Raw genomic sequence first — 20,876 nt, 5'->3', positions numbered from 1 at the left:
CTTCAAATTTGAGCCTTCAAATCCATGTATGTCCAGAATTATGTGTTTTTGAAAGTTAAAAAGACAAGTCATTTTTCTTGAGACACTGCCATATATAGAAAAGACATCTATAGAAATAGGAAAAGAAATTGCTAGTTTGAAATATTTTTAAAGGAATTATGTGATTTTCATACATTTCTAGTACTTCTGAAGACTTCTCCAAGACCGAAATCAACTCCCCAAAGTGGTTGACCTATCCATTTAAATTTTACAATGAAATTGCGAAAATCCTACCATGTACTCTCCAGGTTGGCTTCATCTGTTGTCGTAGCACGGAAATATTCTGATAACACAGGACAGCTGCATCAAGGGCATTAACTCCTTCCCAGGGAAACCCAGCAGCATGAGATGTTTTACCATGGTACTTAATCGTCACACTGAAAAAAAAAAAGAATTGATAATCGTGAGGATAAAATTTCTCCTTTTTGGTAGATTAAGATGTGCAATATTATGCAGTATGCAATGAGGGGAAATTTTACAGTTCATAAGCCTATGATTTCTTATTTTCTTTTAGTTTTTTTTAGAAAGGTTCACTCAATCTTTCATCAAATAACAGAACACTATTTTATGGTAAACTACTTCTTGGTTTAACTTGGTTAAACTTGGTTTAACTTGGTTTAACTTGGTTAAACTTGGTTAAACTTGGTTAAACTTGGTTTAACTTGGTTAAACTTGGTTAAACTTGGTTAACGTTAACTTTAACGTAGAGAAACTTGCCTCTAGTTACCAGAAACGTATAGAAACTTGCCTCTAGTTACCAGAAACATAGAGAAACTTGCCTCTAGTTACCAGAAACATAGAGAAACTTGCCTCTAGTTACCAGAAACATATAGAAACTTGCCTCTAGTTACCAGAAACATAGAGAAACTTGCCTCTAGTTACCAGAAACGTATAGAAACTTGCCTCTAGTTACCAGAAACATAGAGAAACTTGCCTCTAGTTACCAGAAACGTATAGAAACTTGCCTCTAGTTACCAGAAACATAGAGAAACTTGCCTCTAGTTACCAGAAACATAGAGAAACTTGCCTCTAGTTACCAGAAACATAGAGAAACTTGCCTCTAGTTACCAGAAACATAGAGAAACTTGCCTCTAGTTACCAGAAACGTATAGAAACTTGCCTCTAGTTACTAGAAACATAGAGAAACTTGCCTCTAGTTACCAGAAAGCTTTTTCATTAACCCTCACACACACACATTAGTTTATTCGTGATTCGATTTATCAAACTCATTTGATTTTTTGTTGCTTAGCCACAAATTTACCCTGTTATAGAAGCTACTTTCTTATAAGGACGAGTACATAATTCTGTCTGATCTGATGGTGCTGTGTGACGATACTAAACTTTAGGTAAAAGACAATTATAAAAACTTACATGTTCATTGTTACATAGATAGGTCTGGATAACGTAAATTTAGATGGGTGAGCCATCATAGAAAAATCAACATCTTTAAAAACACCAGCATTGATTAATTCTATTTTACCTCCTCCACCTTCCTCAGCCGGTGTTCCTATCACAGTCAACTGGAAGAACAGAGAGAACAAAACTATAAAACAATGAACACCCTTTTTTGAACATAATTCTATAGAAATAAGGTTTGATTTACATGTTGATAGAAACTAGCTTAAGTTCAAAATATTGCGTTGTCACAAATTGCAAAACATCCATGTAAAACCCTTCAATATTCAATCTTCCTTGTATATATTTCTAAATAAACTCTTCCCTACAGATGCCATGACAACAGTGTTTTAATAATGATCCTAATATTAAATGATTAAATAGCCTACATACATCATATCTGTTTCTGCAGTTTCTTATACAATGGAGAGTGAATTTGTAGCAGATTTAACAACAATTGCTAAAAAATAGGGTATTCAATGACAATATTGTATTAAGCTACAAAAAAACCCCACACTGCTACTGAAAGTTCATGAAACTAAAAAAATTGATGAATTGTGAAAATTTCACTCACAGTTCCAAAATCTTTATCAGAAGATTTCATGGCAGCCTTGACCCCCAGGGATGTAGCTATACCACACTCAGCGATTAAATTATGTCCACATGCATGACCAATACCAGGCAGAGCGTCATATTCACACAAAACAGCTACGTTTGGTCCAGAACCTTTTTTAAAAGTTGCTTTGAAGGCTGTTGGTAATTTATAACTCCGTTCCACATCGAATCCTGATTTCTCCAGGAAGTCTGTAAGTTTAGCATGGGCATGGTGTTCCTCAAAACACAACTCAGGGTGGTTCCAGATATCTTGGCTCAGTTCATTTAACACTGAAGATTGTTTATCTATTTCCGAACAAGCTGTGGTTTTTAAAGCCTCCATTGTGTATGAAGGTTTACTCTAGAGTCTCTGATTGTCTTGATATATAATATGATTAATGAAAGATTGTTATCTTCTTGACCTTGATCTGGGGTCACTGTAATAAATTTCTATATTCTATTCACTATCATAAATCTGTTGATGAATATTCATATCAGTATAATAGTTTAACCAACCATGTCTTTAAATTATTCCATTTCACAATTTTACTTTCAGAATCTACTTAATCTACAAAAATAAAATGTTAAACTTCATATGAACATTTAGAATCTCTCTGATTTAATAATAGGCCTAGGGGTCTACTAATAGACTTATATATTCACATCTTGTTTGATCAGCTGATAACAATAAACAGAGGCCCGTGAGCTACAGGCACCTTCGATAGTTGGAAATCGAAAAAGGGCAGGTTAATGCTGCTGTCCTTGCTAAATTTCCCTCATTGTACACTGCATGACATTGCCTGTCTTTTTAGTCCACATGATGCAGAAAAGTAGGATGTAAAACTCCATTCAGTTCATTTTTGATGAGCTGATTGAGCACATAAAAACACTTTTGAAGTTGCTCGGACAATTGTGTTTAACTTGATAATCTTACTTTTAACCTTTTAACTTTTAACAGTTAGAGCTATTTATATAGACATAGTGAACCTACACCTACCCTACAGTTACTACAGTAATAATAATCATAATAATAATAATAATAGACATATTATGGCCAGGTCTGTTTACGCTTTAGCGCTTTAACAAACTAACAAATAATGTAAAAATCTTCGAATGTCAGTAGCCTATCATGTTCCTTAAACACTACGATATCTTTCATATAATGGATTATATTATATTCTGCTGGTGCTTAAGGAATATGGTAGCCTATGGGCTATGGACAATGTAGTCCGAAACATCTGACTATTCCAGTCTCTGATGCATATTTTGATAGTTGTCAGTTGGGGAAGTCAGAAGGAAGAGACCCTGTTAAATGGGGATTTTCCACACCTCCAAAGATGCGTTTTCTCTCAAATAATATAGAATTACCTTTAAGATGATTATAATTAGTGTTGAGCAACACCATAAATTTCTTTTTGTTAGTATCATGCGAATCTATGACCATTGAACTTTGGCAGTTTTAAATGGCCGATGTTAGATAAGTTTCGCCAAAATAAAACTTTGATGGACATGAGATGAGACATGACATAAATGGTGTAGGGAGAAAATGATGGTATTACTGAACTACAAAACATTCATCTTTCCAAATAAACCTGGGTTTTGCGGATCAAAGGTTTCTAAATAGGTATAAACCCCCGACACCTGTTTAGATGCAGAACAATCCCATTTAACAGGGCCTATTTTTTCTGTCTATACACCAGCCGACATTCGTCCAAATAACTATCAGAGGCTGGAATAGAGACAGATGTTTCGGAGACAGATGTTTCGGTCTATGTATAATGCTGATATCATTGATATTGGATCATAGAGAGTTCCATGATCTCAATATTGAAAAGTGCAACTAAATAATATAGAGTATAAGTAAATGGAATGGTCAAAAATGATCTCAATTTCTTTAAAACCAGAGGAATATTCCACCAGGGGAGCTCTTATCTACCTTTAAACTTTTATAAGAATTTAGTGGCCTAAGGGAGATAAACCAAATCTCCGGATTATCTGCACCTCATTTGTTAATTCACAGGGACTCGAAGCGTTACATTTTATCAAAGTTTGAAAATTTTGGAAATGACTTTGAAAACATCTTTAATTTAATTTAAAAAAAAAGTTTATTCTTTTTCATTTTCCAGAAGAAAACTTTGATAAATTGTTGGTAGATCTAGCCTATTTTTGATAACATTTCCAACAAGAATTTCGAGGCCCTGTGATTTAGCCACATTATACTTTCCGCTAAGGGAGGTTATCAGGGATGATTGAACGAATGAAATGTCAAAAACAAATCAATCGATACTTCAATAACATCGAATTTTCGTCAAGAATTCCATTCTGAAGGTCAACATTTTATGTTTTGGATATCGTCTGCTAAAATTTTATTCAGTCATGATTTTGCTGTTTTGAATATTGAGGTCAATTCTTAATATTTCCTTCAGAATTTGCAGACGAATTCGCGAAAATGTTTGGAAGCGTAGACAGACACAAAAACAGCTTCCTGGAAAACACCAAAACTGCCAGAGAAGAAAGAGCACAAGAGAGGATTCGAGAACTCTCAGCCGTAAAAATTCAGTGCTACACAAGAAGCTTTTTATGTCGACGGAAACTTCAAAAGAACGCTCGTGATGATTTGGACAGATTGATTCAGTTACCTGATCAAAATGGAGAAGGAGAAGGGGTGGACTACAAACCAAAACTGGCACCAGCCTTGGAATTTTTCAAAACTGTCAGAAGATTTTTGTTTTTCTATAACCAAGCTGATGACAAATACCGCTTTGAATATTTGTGTCGATATTTGTTGATAAGCGTCCAATCGGATGTGACAAAAAATTCTTACATTTCTGTAGCCATGACAAAAAATGCATTGCTATGGATTCAACAAGTGAAAGACATTGCTTGGAAATGTTGTCAGTGTTTGAAAATATTGAGACCAGAGAACCATCACGATTCAAACAGTATCATGCTGCATTTAGGAATATTGGTAACATTTACTAGTACAACATCGTGGAAGATTTTAAAGACGAAAGCAACGGAAGCGTTGAGTCAAGGAATGATAAAGCTATGTAACAATATCATGGGCCATTTAAACACGATGGGACTCTACCCAATTCTGGCCACATTATTAATGAAAGGTTTAGCTCGATTTAAACCTAGCTTTAATAAGAACACTCTATCCGCCATTATGACTGTTGCCTTGCGCCCGTTAATTGCAGCTAATTTTTCCGACAATCTTTTGTCCGTCTTTTTACTCCACATTTTATCAGTTCCAGCAATAGTTCACCATATCAGTGTTTTATCCCCAGACACACTGGCGATCTTGATAACTCATCGTGTTTTTAAACGCTGTCTTGATCTAATGACCAATGAACAAAGCACAAGGATAATTTTTAATTCGCTACAAGGAAATTACGCTCTGTGTCTTATGGCCAATTTGATACAACTCGGTTTCTCCGAACTGGAAGGCCTGATAGAAAATACTTTAAACTTTATGTGCGTGATGATTCGACTGCTAGATGGATGTCAGAAGTATGTGTTAAGTAAAAAGTCAAATTTGACTCACTGGCATCCAGTTTTAGGCTGGTTTTCTCAAGCTACTGATAAAAGTTTACACGAGGCAATGCACTTCGTCGTCAAACAATTACAACTTTTATGGAGTGACAAAATGATCAGAATTTTGTTCACAGATCTGATAGAATATGTCGAAATCTCTGAATTGAAATCAGCTCCGAAAGCTTCACCTAGTCGAAACATTATCAAGAAAGTTATTGAGAAAGCTTCACAGAAAAATGACGCTCCGAAGATAAAACTGGAAAGTTCGATGTCCACAACAACTTGTTTGGCCTGTAATTTATACCGTACCACTCTACAAACTTTATCTCAATTAAAAATGGACGTCATTGGAGGGCTGAGTTATAACGAAGTCTTGCTACCAAATTTGTGGAGATTCCTTTGTGACTTGGGACCAAATTGTGGATTGAAAATCTATTTGGATTTTTTGACCGAAACGCCCAATTCTACCATTCACCCAGTTTTCAGTCTGTTGACGTTATTTTGTGAAACAGCCAGTCATTTATTGACGACCTTAGATGACATTGAGATGTACGAAACTCAGAGATTTCTTAAAGTGTCAGATTATGTGAAAATGAGTGAATTTTTGAATATTTTTGTGTTTCGCGTTTTGTGGACAGGCATGATCGATCTTCAAACGGCAGCGAGTTCTGATGTTTATAATTCGTGTTGGACATTGTTAATGATTCTTCATGAACGAGACGCCAGACGTCAATTTGCTCCCAAAAATCATTGGCTGATTCGGGACGTGAAACCAAGTTTATTTATGGCCGAGTTGGACAGGGGACGAAAATCAGTTCAGTTTCTCATGCAGAAAGTTCCCCATATCATACCTTTTAACGATAGAGTCATCTTATTCCGAAAATACATTTCTAAGGAGAAAGACGTATTGGGAATTACAGAATCTGTTTGTGCCTCTCCGCAGTCAACGTTAATAACCGTACATCGTAGTCGAATCGTGGAGGACGGTTATCGTCAATTAGCTCAGTTGCCGTCTCGTGCCCTCAAAGGAATCATTCGAGTAAAATTTATAAACGAACAAGGACTTGATGAAGCTGGGATAGATCAAGATGGAGTTTTTAAAGAATTTCTAGAAGAAACTATTTCACGAGTTTTCGATCCGTCTTTGAGTTTATTTAAAGTTACAAGTGAACAGAAACTTTATCCTTCATCTACGTCATTTATTCAAGAAAATCATTTGGCTTTGTTTGAATTTGTTGGTAAAATGTTAGGAAAAGCCGTGTATGAAGGAATCATTATCGAAATTCCTTTCGCATCTTTTTTTCTAACACAGATGCTTGGACATCAACAAAGTTCGACGTATAGTTCTTTAGATGAACTTCCATCCTTGGACCCGGAACTCGCGAAAAGTTTGAATTATATAAAACATTACGATGGAGATATGTGTGACCTTGAACTTACATTCTCGTGTGACGAGGATTGTATGGGGAGAATCGAAACCCACGAGTTGGTCCCTGGGGGTAAAGCAATATCTGTCACCAACGAAAATAAAATTCGATATGTCCATTTGATGGCACATTTTCGAATGTATCGTCAGATTCGAGATCAGACCAACGCGTTTATTCGTGGTTTTAAAACTGTGATTAATAAAGACTGGCTACACATCTTTTCAGCGCCAGAATTCCAGAAACTAATTTCCGGTGATAATACGGACATGGATATTGAGGATCTGAGACGTCATACTCAATATTACGGTGGTTACCATAACAACCATAGAGTTATAAACTGGTTATGGGACATTCTGGATAAAGATTTTAAAGACGCTGAGAAGAGTCTGTTTTTGAAATTTGTAACTAGTTGCTCGAAGCCTCCATTGTTGGGTTTCGCTCATTTGGAGCCTCCGTTTTCTATTCGATGTGTTGAGGTCAGTGATGACCAAGATATGGGCGATACGGTCGGAAGTGTATTAAAGGGATTTTTTAATATCAAAAAGAAAGACGCAGGCGGACGTCTGCCGACTTCGTCAACGTGTTTCAATCTATTAAAGTTACCCAACTATAGTAAGAAAAGTATTTTAAAAGAAAAGTTAAGATATGCTATTCACTCACATTCTGGTTTTGAAATTTCTTAATTTTTGGACAAAATTGACTTCATTGCACACACCAAAGGTATAATGTATAGCTAGTCTTGGTGAGTCTTAGAATTTATTGTTAATTCAGGAACACATTAGATGGGTAACTACAATGATTTCATTTCTTAATTCTTATTTTGACCAAATTTTCCCATTCGGTTATATTTGGTAAAGTTCTTGGTAATGGGTATACACTGTACATTGACCAGAGAATTGTATTATTAAATAATTCTAAATTAGAACGGATTCTACACATTTTAAACATGAAGAGTGTTTTATTCTTTTGATAACTTCAGATATCAGAATATGAGTTCTACTTATCAAACTTCAGTAGGAGTGTAGACTGAAATAGATCAGTTGTCTGAAGATCTCTACTTATCAAACTTCAGTAGAGACACAGACTGAAATAGATCAGTTGTCTGAAGATCTCTACTTGTCAAACTTCAGTAGGGACACAGACTGAAATAGATCAGTTGTCTGAAGATCTCTACTTGTCAAACCTCAGTACTGACGCAGGCTGAAATAGATCAGTTGTCTGAAGATCTCTACTTGTCAAACTTCAGTAGAGACACAGGCTGAAATAGATCAGTTGTCTGAAGATCTCTACTTGTCAAACCTCAGTAGGGACCCAGGCTGAAATAGATCAGTTGTCTGAAGATCTCTACTTGACAAACTTCAGTAGGGATGCAGGCTGAAATAGATCAGTTGTCTGAAGATCCCTACTTGTCAAACTTCAGTAGAGACACAGGCTGAAATAGATCAGTTGTCTGAAAATCTCTACTTGTCAAACTTCAGTAGAGACACAGGCTGAAATAGATCAGTTGTCTGAAGATTTCTACTTGTCAAACTTCAGTAGAGACACAGGCTGAAATAGATCAGTTGTCTGAAGATCTCTACTTGTCAAACTTCAGTAGAGACACAGGCTGAAATACATCAGTTGTCTGAAGATTTCTACTTGTCAAACTTCAGAAGAGACACAGGCTGAAATAGATCAGTTGTCTGAAGATCTCATGGTGTGAAACTCTGAGTAACAACATGATTTATTAGGTTCTGTTTTAATATTTCTATATCACTCTACAATTGATGTACTGAGCACTATTTTAACAGTGGTATTTCTATATATCTCTACAATTGATGTATTGAGCACTATTTTAACAGAGGTATTTCTATATCGCTCTACAATTGATGTATTGAGCACTATTTTAACAGTAATGTTTCTATATTACTCTACAATTGATGTATTGAGTACTATTTTAACAGTGGTATTTTCTATATCACTCTACAATTGATGTATTGAACACTATTTTAACAGTGGTATTTCTATATCACTCTACAATTGATGTATTGAGTACTATTTTAACAGTGGTATTTCTATATCACTCTACAATTGATGTATTGAACACTATTTTAACAGTGGTATTTCTATATCACTCTACAATTGATGTATTGAACACTATTTTAACAGTGGTATTACTATATCACTCTACAATTGATGTATTGAACACTATTTTAACAGTGGTATTTGTATATCGCTCTACAATTGATGTATTGAACACTATTTTAACAGTGGTATTTGTATATCACTCTACACAATTGATGTACTATTTTAGCAGTGAGAATGAATTTAAGATGTATTAAATATATAATTACAGTGTATAGAATATTATAAAGTGTAATTTTGTGATGTTGATGTGTATAAGGAGTTAAAAACCGACACTTATGGAGTTGAATTTCAATATAGCATTTATAACCTTTGTTGTTGGTAGACAGATAAAGTTATATATAATTGTGTATAAATATAATATAAGATATAAGTAATAAATATTCAGAATGGATTGTATTATAAAATTGAAAAATATAAATATTCAAACTATTATTATTATAAAATATACACATATAAATAACTCTACCATTGTTGTTAGTTTGTATTGGTCTCACTAGTTTACTAGTTTGAGTACTCTGGATTGGTACGGTGATACCACATAATTCGGGTCATCTGAGGCGGATATATAGACAAACCTCAACTCCAGTATTAGCACTGCACTGATGAGACCCAGCAGGCCGAAACAGTCCTGTTTGAAGTTAGATAATTATAAATAAGAATTGGGAGGGCACTCTTCTCTGTTTAAGGTGATTGTAAGGACTAGGTTTTCTAAAGTTATGTGAATCAGGGACATGTTGCACCATTCCAATTTTCATTCCGACGTCTGTGTTTCCTGCAAATTGATGCTTTCAGTGTCCCTCATACACATAAAATTTTTTAGAAAATGGAAAACCTCTTTACAATCCCTTTTATAAAATATATGAATAAAAAAAATAAAATTGCTGTAATTTCTTCTCTTCCATGGAACCTAACCCTTGAATTTTATTGGTTTTCAGAAAACATCAATTTTCACTATTTCAATTTTCAGTCAGATGTCTGTGGTTCTGGCAATTCCAATCAAACGAGGTGTTTTATCACATAGCTATTGCTAACAGTCTAAGATATTGAAGCAGATTTTGTGACACTGAGCAATACCGACCGACCGATATACGCCACCCATTTCATGTGGCGTATAAAAATGTCATTTGAGATGCCATCACCTACAATGAACATACCAAGAGGAAGACTGTCACTGCCATGGATGTTGTTTATGTTATATAAAGGAAATATTTATTTTATCTTGTGTCGCTTAAAACCGGTAATTTTTTTTTGGTCTTAACATTCATTGACCAAGCAGTCAGTGTGTCAGTGTTTCTCAAAGATCTTATTGTCATATTTTGTCATAACTGTTGTTTTTTTTCAACATAACATTCCCCTCTTATGACAAATTTCATTTGACAAGATTTTTTGAGAAACACAGGTAATTTCTTCTGGTATTTATATTTAGCAAATCATCTATACCCATTTACAGCTTAGGGACGGAAGATTTCATGTCAGAATGGGCTATTTTAGAATCTGAACAAGATAATTCAAACGGGAAAAATAGTACCATATTTTGAACAAGGATACTACTTAGGTTCATGAGGATCCTGTCTATTATTAACTATACCTTTTTACAACTGAGTTGACTGAAATAATGAGGAGACATGACTCATCATCAACGAGATGATACTAAATTCCAGCAAAATAAACATCACATTAAAATATCAATGTTAAGATATAAAATTTTAATGATAAATGACAATATTATTTACAATATATAAAAACAACCTCCTAAACTTATATCATTTTACATTTTTACAAAACATTTCACTTTTCTATTTATTTATCAGAATATAACCCTAAACTTTAGACAAGATATTGTGGGGAGGGGGGAGAGGGGAGAAGACTCTACTCTGTTTAAGGTGATTGTAAGGACTAGGTTTTCCAAATTTTTTATGTTGCACAATTCCAATTTTCAATCTGACATCTGTGGTTCCTGTAATTCTACTAAAACTTCGTGTTTAGCCACTAATTACAAATGGCGCTATGCGATTAAGTAGCTTTCGCAATTAGTGACATCATAAAAGGTTTTCTGCAAAATTGAAGCACATTATGATGTGGTAGAGACATTTCTGCAAAAATGCAAAAAAAAAATTAATAGTTTTGCAGGAACCACACACGTCTGATTAAAAATTAGAATGGTACGAATCGATGCTGTCAGTGTTTCAGATACACTTAAAGAATTCAGAAAACCTATTTACAATCTCTTTAATGTATTGAATTGGCATTATTATAAATACAAGCAAACAACAAAAATGAAAGTTGATAATAAAAAGTAAATAAACAAGTATATTATAAATAAAATAGAAAAGTCATTATTTTAATGTAATTAGACTAAAATCATGATGTTCTGTTCAAAAAGAATAGGAAGGTTACAAACTTAGTTTAAACAATATATTTACACTTACAGTCATCAGCCAGTTAAAATACTCCTAACATTCTTCTATCCTAACTAACTAGTATCGAGAACCGTGATTGGTTAATCTTCTTAACCCTAACGGCCAGTTTACCAGCCACATAATTACGTAATATTACATCAACCGGTCATTATCAATTGACCTCACATAGTGTCATACAGTTATTTTACTTGAAGTTCAGGGTATATGACGTGTTATATTATTAACACTGGGTGTTCAAAGGGTTAAAATAGAGACTGTAACGTAATCAGCCAATCAGAGGTCTTGGTTTATGGTGTAACTCATAACTGATTCAACAGCGACTCAAAAATAATTCAAACGCACAGTTACCTGATTGGTCAATCAAAAAATATTGATTTCAAATTTATTTTAATTAACCCTTCAGATTACTGTAGTATTATAAAACCTTTATAATATCTTACTGGAAGTTTTTGTGTATATTTGTGAACACAAAGTCTTTAGAGCTCTTTAGACCAATCACGTTAATATTCCAGTTACCTGATTGGTCAATCACTAAAATTGATTTTAAATCTAGTCTAGTAAACCAATCAGAGACCGTATTCTCGAAAACTTATCTAAGATTAAATCCAGATTTTAAGACATAAGGTAATCTGATTGGATAAAAAAACTAAATGTAGAATAGATTGTAGTGTTTGACCAATCAGATGACTCGAATACTAAAATCATCCCAATTCAAGTTTTCAAGTAAAAGATCCCAGAGTACTGTATTCCTTAAAATTTGGATTTGATCTTGGTTTAGTTTTAGTTTCTCGACAATTTGACTATAAAAGAAAGATTGTGTTTTACATTTGACGTAATTTTGCCAACCTCTGTGATAACTCGTCCTGTAAAATAAACAATTAGAAATATTAAATGAGTGAATATGTATTAAAAGGTAAAAGAAGTGCCTTAGAAATAACTTTCCACTAAACTTTCGAAGAATCTCCTAGATAATGGAAGTCCAGTATATTTTTGTGCGATAGTTCATTAAAAATGCCAGCAAGTATTTGTCTGATCACGAAGGTGCACATGCCATTTTTTTTTAATTTTAAATTCGTACCACTAGCTTTATGCTTCCTTCATGACACAATCTGAAAGCTGTCAGAATTATTTTAATTAAGTTAGTAAGATTCAGTCAGTTACTGACTAGTCCAGGACCAATAGAAACAGGGTGTGAAAAGAGAGAACTCACCTGTTCCTGGGAGGCCTGGGCTGAAGATGCTGTACCAATAGTTGACCCCTGGGCTTGAGGTAAATCCATGTTTAACTCTAGTCTGTAATAAAATAACATCATAATATAGAAATAAACTCCAATAAATTCAGGACATACAGACTTCATTTATATAATAATAGAAATAAACAGATTAACAGTGGCTGTGCCATTTTATTACCCCAAATTTCAATTATTTGAAAAATTTCTTGGAAGACGCCTTTTAAACCTTCGATGAGAGGCTAGAGACTATGATGTTCCACAGAGTTGCAGCATTTTGAATTTAGCCTCGACAGTTGTCCCCTCTACTGAGTTAATCTGCCCCCTATTTGAACCCCCAGTCTCAGGAGGTTAGTGTTATCATTCAATGGGAGAGAATCTTGTATTTAAAACAATGATAGAGATCAAACCATTTTCGTAGTACACCATAGTGATTACCAGTTGTGTATGGTTGTAAATAATGAAAGTGGTCATGAGTTCTGAACACAACTTAAAATTCAGTTATATGAGAGTTATGTTTGAAATTTATCACCACTATCCTTATTTACAAGTGGTGATAACTATGGTGTATGAGCACCGTTAAGGGGAGAGTACCTACCCTGCCTCATCTGCTACTTCCTGCATCAGACTGTCTACTTGGTTCTGAGGGGTGGTCAGCGTCGAAGTGTTACACATTGTACTCTCCATAACTTGAGACTGGACATCCAAATTCTCGAACTGTTGTTCAAATCGGTCCATTAGCTGAGATACCTAGAAAAAACGGAAATTTGAAATAAACTTTCAGTCCAATTCTTTACTTCAAATATAAATTTCTAAGAAAACGGAAAACAAATTCTGTAGGTTTCAAAAGCTGAAATTCACCCTCAATGAGTTAACTCTTCTTTAAAGTAAAAAGAAACTATCTGAGACTTTTGGCATCTTTGTAGATAAGTCGGAAGAATAAAATACATACCTTTTCTAGATTCATAGATTTCATGGCGGACTCCATTGATTTGACGACTCCTGCCATAGATTGTGTCACTTGTTTGGTTGTCAGGGCCGTCTGAACTCTCTGAGCTACAGCATCAATCCTGGCACCCATTCTTCGATAATTCAACGCCTGGTTTTTCTGTCGAATTGCATTTTCAGCGTGAATTTTTGCTCCTTCCATATTACCTTTAGCAATGGCCTGAAATTATTCAAATATATTCTTATAATTGAAGAGAATCCGATCTTTTACTACTAAAAACCTTAGATTTGACAGTAAATTGTAGACATACCTACTTAAATGGAAAACTTTTTTTCACTTGTGACCATGCTTTCCAACCTGTTAGATGTGATCTCCTGCGAATATTGGGAACCCCCTCACGACTTTCACACAAAACACATAGTGAAAGCTGAGAATTGATCGTACAATGCAAAATTTTTCATTTTCCCAAGCTGAAGTAAGATGTCAAAATCAGTTTCATTTTACAATATAGCCTTACTAAATCAACGATATCAACATGATTTTTTACCTTTTTCAGTTTATTTTTCTCATCTTTCTCTGATTTTTCTGATTTCTTGGCATTTCTCTCCAAATCTTTAGCTGCAAATCTTAGATTAAATAAATGTTCTGGACAAGATTAAGGGAAACAACGAAATACAGGGTGTGTGCCATGATCAAGGTAATATACTAGTAGATTCGTAGAACAAATGTCAACCCAAAGACAACTCGGACCACATTTTTAAGACAACTTTTACATATCACTAAGAAACTTTCAAAGAATATTTTTTTAATTTTTTGTAGATAATTATAGTCAAACCATTTTTTTAAGACTTGGAACTCGGACCAATTTCAAAGAGTCTTATAACATGTGTTCCGAGATGTCTTTAAATTGTTATCCGAGTCTTTGCCTTTGAACCCTAAGTGTTAATAAAATAAAATTTATTTAATATATTTAACTTTAAGTGTATATGTTGTTAACATTATGTGACGGCACTTGGTAACGTCCGGTTTACCTGCCGCTCGGTATAATTTGCGTGACTATGCTGCCAGTAAGTAAACAGGGACACAGATAGCATCAATTTGTACCATTCCAATTTTCAATCATACATCTGTAGTTCCTGCAATTTCCACAAAACTAAGTGTTTGATGATGTCACTAAAGCGTAAATCTGCTCTATCACATTAGACCTTTCACGATTAGTGACATCATAAAATGCGTTAGTTTTAGAAGAATTACAAATACCACAAACGCCTGATTGAAAATTGGAATGGTGTAAATTGATGCTATTAGTATTAGTGTCCCTGATACACATAAAATTTTTAGAGACCATCTTTACGTGCCACAATTACAGGGGTCCAAGTTGTCTATATAGACTAGTAAGAAATATATAAGCATCAAACAGTACTGATAGTCCGCTGATAAAATGATCAACATAAGCACACATTATCAATCTGAAATTTGTTGGTACAGAGGACAATTTTCAGCCATTTTCGTAAATCTTACAATGTAAACAAACTTACAGCAGGGATAATAAAGATCTGAAAATGGGAATCCCCACCACCCATATCCTTTCAAACGACTCAAAACAACTAAAATTCCACCATATTCTTAAAAGGATACTGTCCATTTTGAAATGATCTGTTGGTTTCCAAACAAATTCTAAAAGTTATGTCCAAACAGTCTTGAATTAACTACTCTTTAGTTGCGTTTTTGATAGAAATATTGCAAAATGACTGATCTTCTTGTGATTGTGTTTGTGTATGACGTCATGAATTCTAAAAATAATTCGTGATGTCATCAAAACGTGTGTACACAGACCAAAACCGGAAGCACGTGTGTTTAGGTTTTGGAAATGGCTTCGAAAACACACCAGAAAAGGAAAAAGGCGATAGAAGACGAAGATAATGCTTCATCTGAAAAGAAGGCAAAAGAAAAAGACGACTTCAATGCAACCAAATTCAAATCTATGCTGAAAAATGTGGACACCATATTTTTAGGTGCAGTTTTCCAAGTTGTCTGTAGACTTTTTTTTTAGCTGTGTTTCCTAAATTACTACACAGTGACCATCACAGTGAAACCTGTCCAATCAGGACAACCCCATCTTCATATTATTATTGTCAATTTTAATGAAACAATGCTGTCAGACATCGAATGTCCATTTCTTTTCTTGGTGATAAATAAGAAATCTTACTCTCTGACTACACTGTTTTCTGAATTGAATTTTGGCAATCATTTCCGTATGAATTGAAATATCAACGACAAGATACTACTGAGAGTCTTACATTACCTTTTGGTTGATGAAAATGTTAACCACTGGAAAAGTTATACTTTGTAAACATGATTTTACAGAGTCGAATTATGTCCAAAAAATAGTTCATTTCCACTTGAATTTTCTAGGAGGGAAGTGTATCTGTTTTATATGTAAAATCACTGAACCTTATATTTCTATAGACCTAAAGACATTCTTAGACAAATTGTATAAAGTTTAAATATAAATAAAATGAGAGAAAAAATTTATTTCAAAGCTCAGTGTAGTCAGACAGTAGTCTTTCTTGTCATTGATTCACATACAAATCTGAACGTTCCCGAGATTCAAACTGATTCTCTTGTTTTTATTTTACAGCATTAGAAGAGTTCGGTGATGCTGCCAATGGCTACCCAGAATACACAGATTATGACATCGTTAAAGATTACATCGAAGTGTCTCCAGATTGTTCACAGATCTTCCATCTTATTGACGGCAAAACGTTGAAATCAGCTGAGGTAGGTTCGGGCAGGTGGAAGAATTGATGATGGAAGCCAGAATCAGGACATCTTGTGTTTGAAGTTTAGGGTAGAAGAGTGTAGATCACTATTGGGACTCTTGAAAGGGCTGCCATCTTGAATGTTATTGTTGTTGTAAGGAATGGAGGACTGAATGAAAAGTATTTGCCATCTACCTATTCTTGGAATTTAGGATTTCAATATTTCTTCTGCATTCAAAAGGAAACTTTTGATACGCCCATTTTAAGTGGGGAGGGTGTTTAATAATGATGTCACCCATGTCTGCTGTCTGTCCGTCGCTAACGGTCAGTTAGATTGACAGATTTTGACAAACCCAGCATGTATGAAACCTCACATGGAAAACTATTCTTAATTATCATTTTCTTATTTTCTATTATAGGTGTCGAAGATATTCCGTGTATTTGAGTGTATCTTGCTCAGAACAGGCGATGATTTAGCTGAGAAATACGGACACGTAGGCGAGGGAATCGTCAGTCATATTTGTGGTGTGAATTCAAAACAGATTTACCTGGCGTTGAATATTCGTAATAAACCCAACCAATTAAAATCAACGATAAAATTATTAACGTCGATGGTGCTACAGGGTGAAACGTCGGCTCTCTGTGTTCTTGATTTATTTGAGGAGAAAAATATCGGAAGTTTGATTCCGCTTTTTACCCATAAAAATATCTCAGTAAGTTCAAATTTAGTCAGATGAAATCAGTAATCTTCAAAATAAAAACAATATCAAAACAAAATCAGGACAAAATCAGGAAAATATCAGGACAAAATAAAAACAATATCAAAACAATATCAAAACAAAATCAGGACAAAATCAGGACAATATCAGGACAAAATTCAATTCAGAAATCAGTGTAGTCAGAGAGTAGCTGTCCTGATGAGGGCCTTATATCTACAACACTTGGCAGCATGAGATTTTGAAATAGATGTTAGTTGAGAGTTTTTTTACAGTATAGTAATTTAGTTGTCAACAACTGACCATACTCTCCAGATAGTATATAAGTTCTATATTAGAAAGTGAACCTGTCATTATGATATTTTGATTATTATTTTAGGATAATGAAGATGTGAGAACATGTGTTATATATTTTATAATATCATTCTTACTATCTGGTAGTAATACATTGATTAGACAACTTCTTAAAAAAACAGGTACTAGATTTATTGATTCTTTATATTTTATTATCATTGTCATGTTTTCAAATCCTATAATTTTTTATGTGTATCAGGGACACTGATATCTTCGATTTACACCATTCCAGTTTTCAGTCAGACGTCTGTGGTTCTTGTAGTTCCACTAAAGATGGGCATGTAATGAGGTCACTATTATCAGAAACTTTTGCGATGGTGACACCATATGTTATTTTGTTAAGATGCTCTAATACACATAACAATGTAAAAATAAACTAGTAATGTACTGGCCAAGGTGTTTTTTTTAATGATATATAATTTTTGTTTATTTTAGAATTAGTACAGAATGTATTTTATGATATATCTCATGATAAACTGGAACTAATAGAAATGATTCTACAGATCTTTCATGAAAAGGTAAGGCCAGGTTTATTGGAGAGATATATCATGTATCTTGTTCAGTAACTCTTCGTAAATCCTCCTGACCTCCTGACCCACTGACCCACTGACTCCCTGACTTCTCTTACTCGGGAGAAGAATAAAAACTCTGAAAGTTTTATAATAACAGGTGAAAGTTTTTAAGAATCAATACTTACTTTGCCCAGTTGACTTTAATGAGATATACAACTTATCACATTTTTGTTTTTCTATTTTTCTATTTTTACACTAATCATCTCAAGACCTTTATTTTTATTTCTTAATTCATGACCTCGGCCAGTGTCTTTTTGATAATATTATTCTCATCTAGTGAATTTTACTCCCTAGATATTAGAGAACCAAGGTATCAACAAGTCAACTAAAGTTGGGATTTTTAACGGGAGAATTTTACACGAGTTAACTCAGCTGTATTATTGGTGTGGACCACAGAAATGGCGAGACAGTAAATCCAGCAAACATGGTGAAGTTCAGGTAAGACTGAGATCTATAATTGTTTATTAATTTAAAGGAATGTTTTATTTGACTCTAGTTAGTCTTTATACATTCTATTATTATTATTATTATTATTATTATTGTGGATTCTTTTTCTTCATTTCCATCTAAATTATCATGGAATTGAAACACACTTGGGATTATTCTTAACAAATACAGTAATCTGATTGGCTAAGAAAACTAAATTTAAAATAATTATAGTATTTGACCAATCAGATGGTTGGAACACTCAAATCATGTGAAGTCAAGTTTTCAGATAAGAAAGATTCTAGTATGATATTTTATTTTTATTTTTGCCCCCAGGACACGGCATCTGAAGAAGATAAATTAACAGTAATAGATCTAGTCCACCATTTTTTATCAACGTTGTGTTGTTCTTTTAAACATGGTATAGCTTTCTTCGATAAAACAGTTGGCACTGGGAAACGGTCAGTATGAAACTAACTTGAAATTTAATATTTGCCAATAAAAATGCACAAGCTGGTGATATAGAATATCTATCAAACACACAATTTTAAGTCACAAGGAGAATATTGCAATTCATTAGTTATCCTTATATTCCTTAGAATCTAACAACATTTGCTTGGTTTCTGTGAAAAGATCGTCTTTATATTGATAAGATCCTGGTCAAGTTTGAATTTGTTGATTTTTCGATGAACAGTTTGTGGGTTTATTGCCCTTCACAGAGGAAAAACACGTCAAAATTTGTTGGTGAACACTATGGTGACTGATTTTAATGATACATTCACATTATGTTAAATATGACTTGTGAACGCAATAGAGGTGACAGTTTTAGTCAGAATTTTATAAAATTTTGTGTGTTTGTTTAAATCAACAATGTGCCATTTGACATAGATTGTCGACAGCCTTTGATATACTGAAAAGATATCAGGGAAGCGGGCGTATCTTGCTAGCTAACCACTATCTGTCAGTCAAAATCTGTTAATATTTTAACTTTTAATTATTTCAGCAACCACAATATTACCCTGTCTAAAATGCTGTCATCCCTTCAACATCCCTACAACCATTCTAAATTAAAACTACTGGTTATTCAAATCTTAAAGGAGTGTCCTGATTTACTACAACATTATCTACCTTTATTTAACCATGCACTATTACCCAGACCTACACCAGAATGGTTGAAATGTATCAACTTTATTCTAGAGGTATATTACATCTCAAGTTTATCAATTGAAAAATAATAAAAGTGGTGCTCATTTTTTGTGAGATTCAGAGATTACACCACGCTTTCTCAAATGTCTATGTGGTGCATCAGAGACATGCGATGGAAATAAAAAAATAAAGTAGATTGGTGCGTGTTTGGGATTCATGGAATCAACGAGACGATTAGAACAGGGATCAGAACGCGTTCCACATGTGCCGCTAAAGTGGACAGAATTCAAAATGGTAGAAGAAATAGAATAGAAAAATTTGAATTTGACATATTTGTTATTTGATATATTTTCAGATCTACGAGAATCAAACCACTTCTCCTAATTTACAATATCTAGAAGACGTTACTATTAATAACGTAGTTACCATAGCAACAACATATTTCATCCCTCCTGAGATAATACGCAAAACACTGGCCAATGGTTTGAAGGTTAGTTTAAGATTTGATGTTACTTCACATTTTTGATTTTTAAAAGTTGAATTTTGATTTGATTACAGATAAATAACTTAAAGTTTTATTTTGAATGAAAAATGTCCTTCTGATTGGTTAAAACTCACTGCCATATATCAAATTACACTAAGAGAGCCAATGTACTTTCGGACCTATAAGAGTACAGGCACATAAGCGGTCTTGGTTGGAGATTTTTGTCTCCGACTCAAATCTTGAGTAAAATCTTGTGTGTGCCCATGCTTCTACGACAAGATTATCATGTTGCCGACAGGATTTGTAGTATCAAACAAGTTTGATTATTGTCTCCGATAGATTTATTGTCTGAGAGACAGACTGTCATCATCCAATCAGAATCATTTTCCTTTCAATGGCATGCTCTGCTTATCAACATGGTGGAAAACAACCAACTGGATATTTTTGTCTCCATGTGTGCCCGTGTCAGTCGTTGAAACTCTTGACAAGACTCTAGTCGGCAATAAAAATCACTGACCAAGACCATTCGTGTGCCTGTACCTTAAAGTGATCATATACTCATTGCAACTCTAAAACTTACGACGATTTTAGACGATTTTAGTGTTCTGGTCATTTGGGGCTTTAAGTGTTGCAATCATCTGATTGGTCAATCACTAAAATTGATTTTATATTCAGTTTTATTATCCAATCAGATTACTGT

The 20,876-nt window shown here is 34.0% G+C and overlaps 4 protein-coding genes across 4 annotated transcripts in view; 2 read left to right on the top strand and 2 right to left on the bottom strand.

Annotated features, from left to right (window-relative positions):
* LOTGIDRAFT_226550 (hypothetical protein) overlaps positions 1-3,958 on the bottom strand; it is a gene marked incomplete at its 3' end in the record, with an annotated part of 7,392 nt that extends 3,434 nt beyond the window's left edge. Inside the window, exons 1-4 of the mRNA XM_009052503.1 lie at positions 3,930-3,958; positions 2,009-2,596; positions 1,411-1,559; positions 274-416 (exon numbers count right to left, since the gene is read on the bottom strand). Coding sequence (XP_009050751.1) covers positions 274-416; positions 1,411-1,559; positions 2,009-2,371 — 655 coding nt within the window. The 5' untranslated portion in view covers positions 2,372-2,596; positions 3,930-3,958. The remainder of the gene's footprint in view (positions 1-273; positions 417-1,410; positions 1,560-2,008; positions 2,597-3,929) is intronic.
* Positions 3,959-4,477: 519 nt separating this feature from the next.
* On the top strand, positions 4,478-7,941 carry LOTGIDRAFT_201597 (hypothetical protein; the record flags this gene model as incomplete). The annotated part of the gene is made up of 1 exon (XM_009052502.1): positions 4,478-7,941. The coding sequence occupies one exon, from the start codon at positions 4,478-4,480 to the stop codon at positions 7,673-7,675; it is 3,198 nt and encodes a 1,065-aa protein (XP_009050750.1). The 3' UTR covers positions 7,676-7,941.
* A 2,871-nt stretch (positions 7,942-10,812) lies between these two features.
* Positions 10,813-15,489, bottom strand: LOTGIDRAFT_239016 (hypothetical protein). Its single transcript, XM_009052501.1, has 6 exons — positions 15,355-15,489; positions 14,264-14,361; positions 13,720-13,935; positions 13,366-13,517; positions 12,750-12,831; positions 10,813-12,402 (listed from the first exon to the last, which is right to left on the bottom strand). Exons 1-6 carry the CDS (start codon positions 15,359-15,361, stop codon positions 12,361-12,363), a joined length of 597 nt encoding a protein of 198 aa, XP_009050749.1. The 5' UTR covers positions 15,362-15,489; the 3' UTR covers positions 10,813-12,360.
* An 868-nt stretch (positions 15,490-16,357) lies between these two features.
* LOTGIDRAFT_174169 (hypothetical protein) overlaps positions 16,358-20,876 on the top strand; it is a gene marked incomplete at both ends in the record, with an annotated part of 24,417 nt that continues 19,898 nt past the window's right edge. The window contains 8 exons of the mRNA XM_009052500.1: positions 16,358-16,497; positions 16,898-17,191; positions 17,574-17,670; positions 17,984-18,066; positions 18,415-18,558; positions 18,883-19,007; positions 19,550-19,745; positions 20,048-20,182. Coding sequence (XP_009050748.1) covers positions 16,358-16,497; positions 16,898-17,191; positions 17,574-17,670; positions 17,984-18,066; positions 18,415-18,558; positions 18,883-19,007; positions 19,550-19,745; positions 20,048-20,182 — 1,214 coding nt within the window. The remainder of the gene's footprint in view (positions 16,498-16,897; positions 17,192-17,573; positions 17,671-17,983; positions 18,067-18,414; positions 18,559-18,882; positions 19,008-19,549; positions 19,746-20,047; positions 20,183-20,876) is intronic.

The sequence above is a fragment of the Lottia gigantea genome, assembly GCF_000327385.1.
Source record: "Lottia gigantea unplaced genomic scaffold LOTGIsca_184, whole genome shotgun sequence".
In the NCBI taxonomy this organism is placed as follows: domain Eukaryota; kingdom Metazoa; phylum Mollusca; class Gastropoda; family Lottiidae; genus Lottia; species Lottia gigantea.
Note: the sequence above shows the minus strand (reverse complement) of the source record. Positions and strands in the feature narration are given on the sequence as shown.

Bases quoted from the DNA above. Each gene is read 5' to 3' on its own strand.
- LOTGIDRAFT_239016 (XM_009052501.1), bottom strand. The intron at 12,832-13,365 runs GTAGGTACTCTC...ATTTTATTACAG, and splicing joins GAAGTAGCAGATGAGGCAGG to ACTAGAGTTAAACATGGATT. The intron at 12,403-12,749 runs GTGAGTTCTCTC...TTTATTTTACAG, and splicing joins CCCAGGCCTCCCAGGAACAG to GACGAGTTATCACAGAGGTT.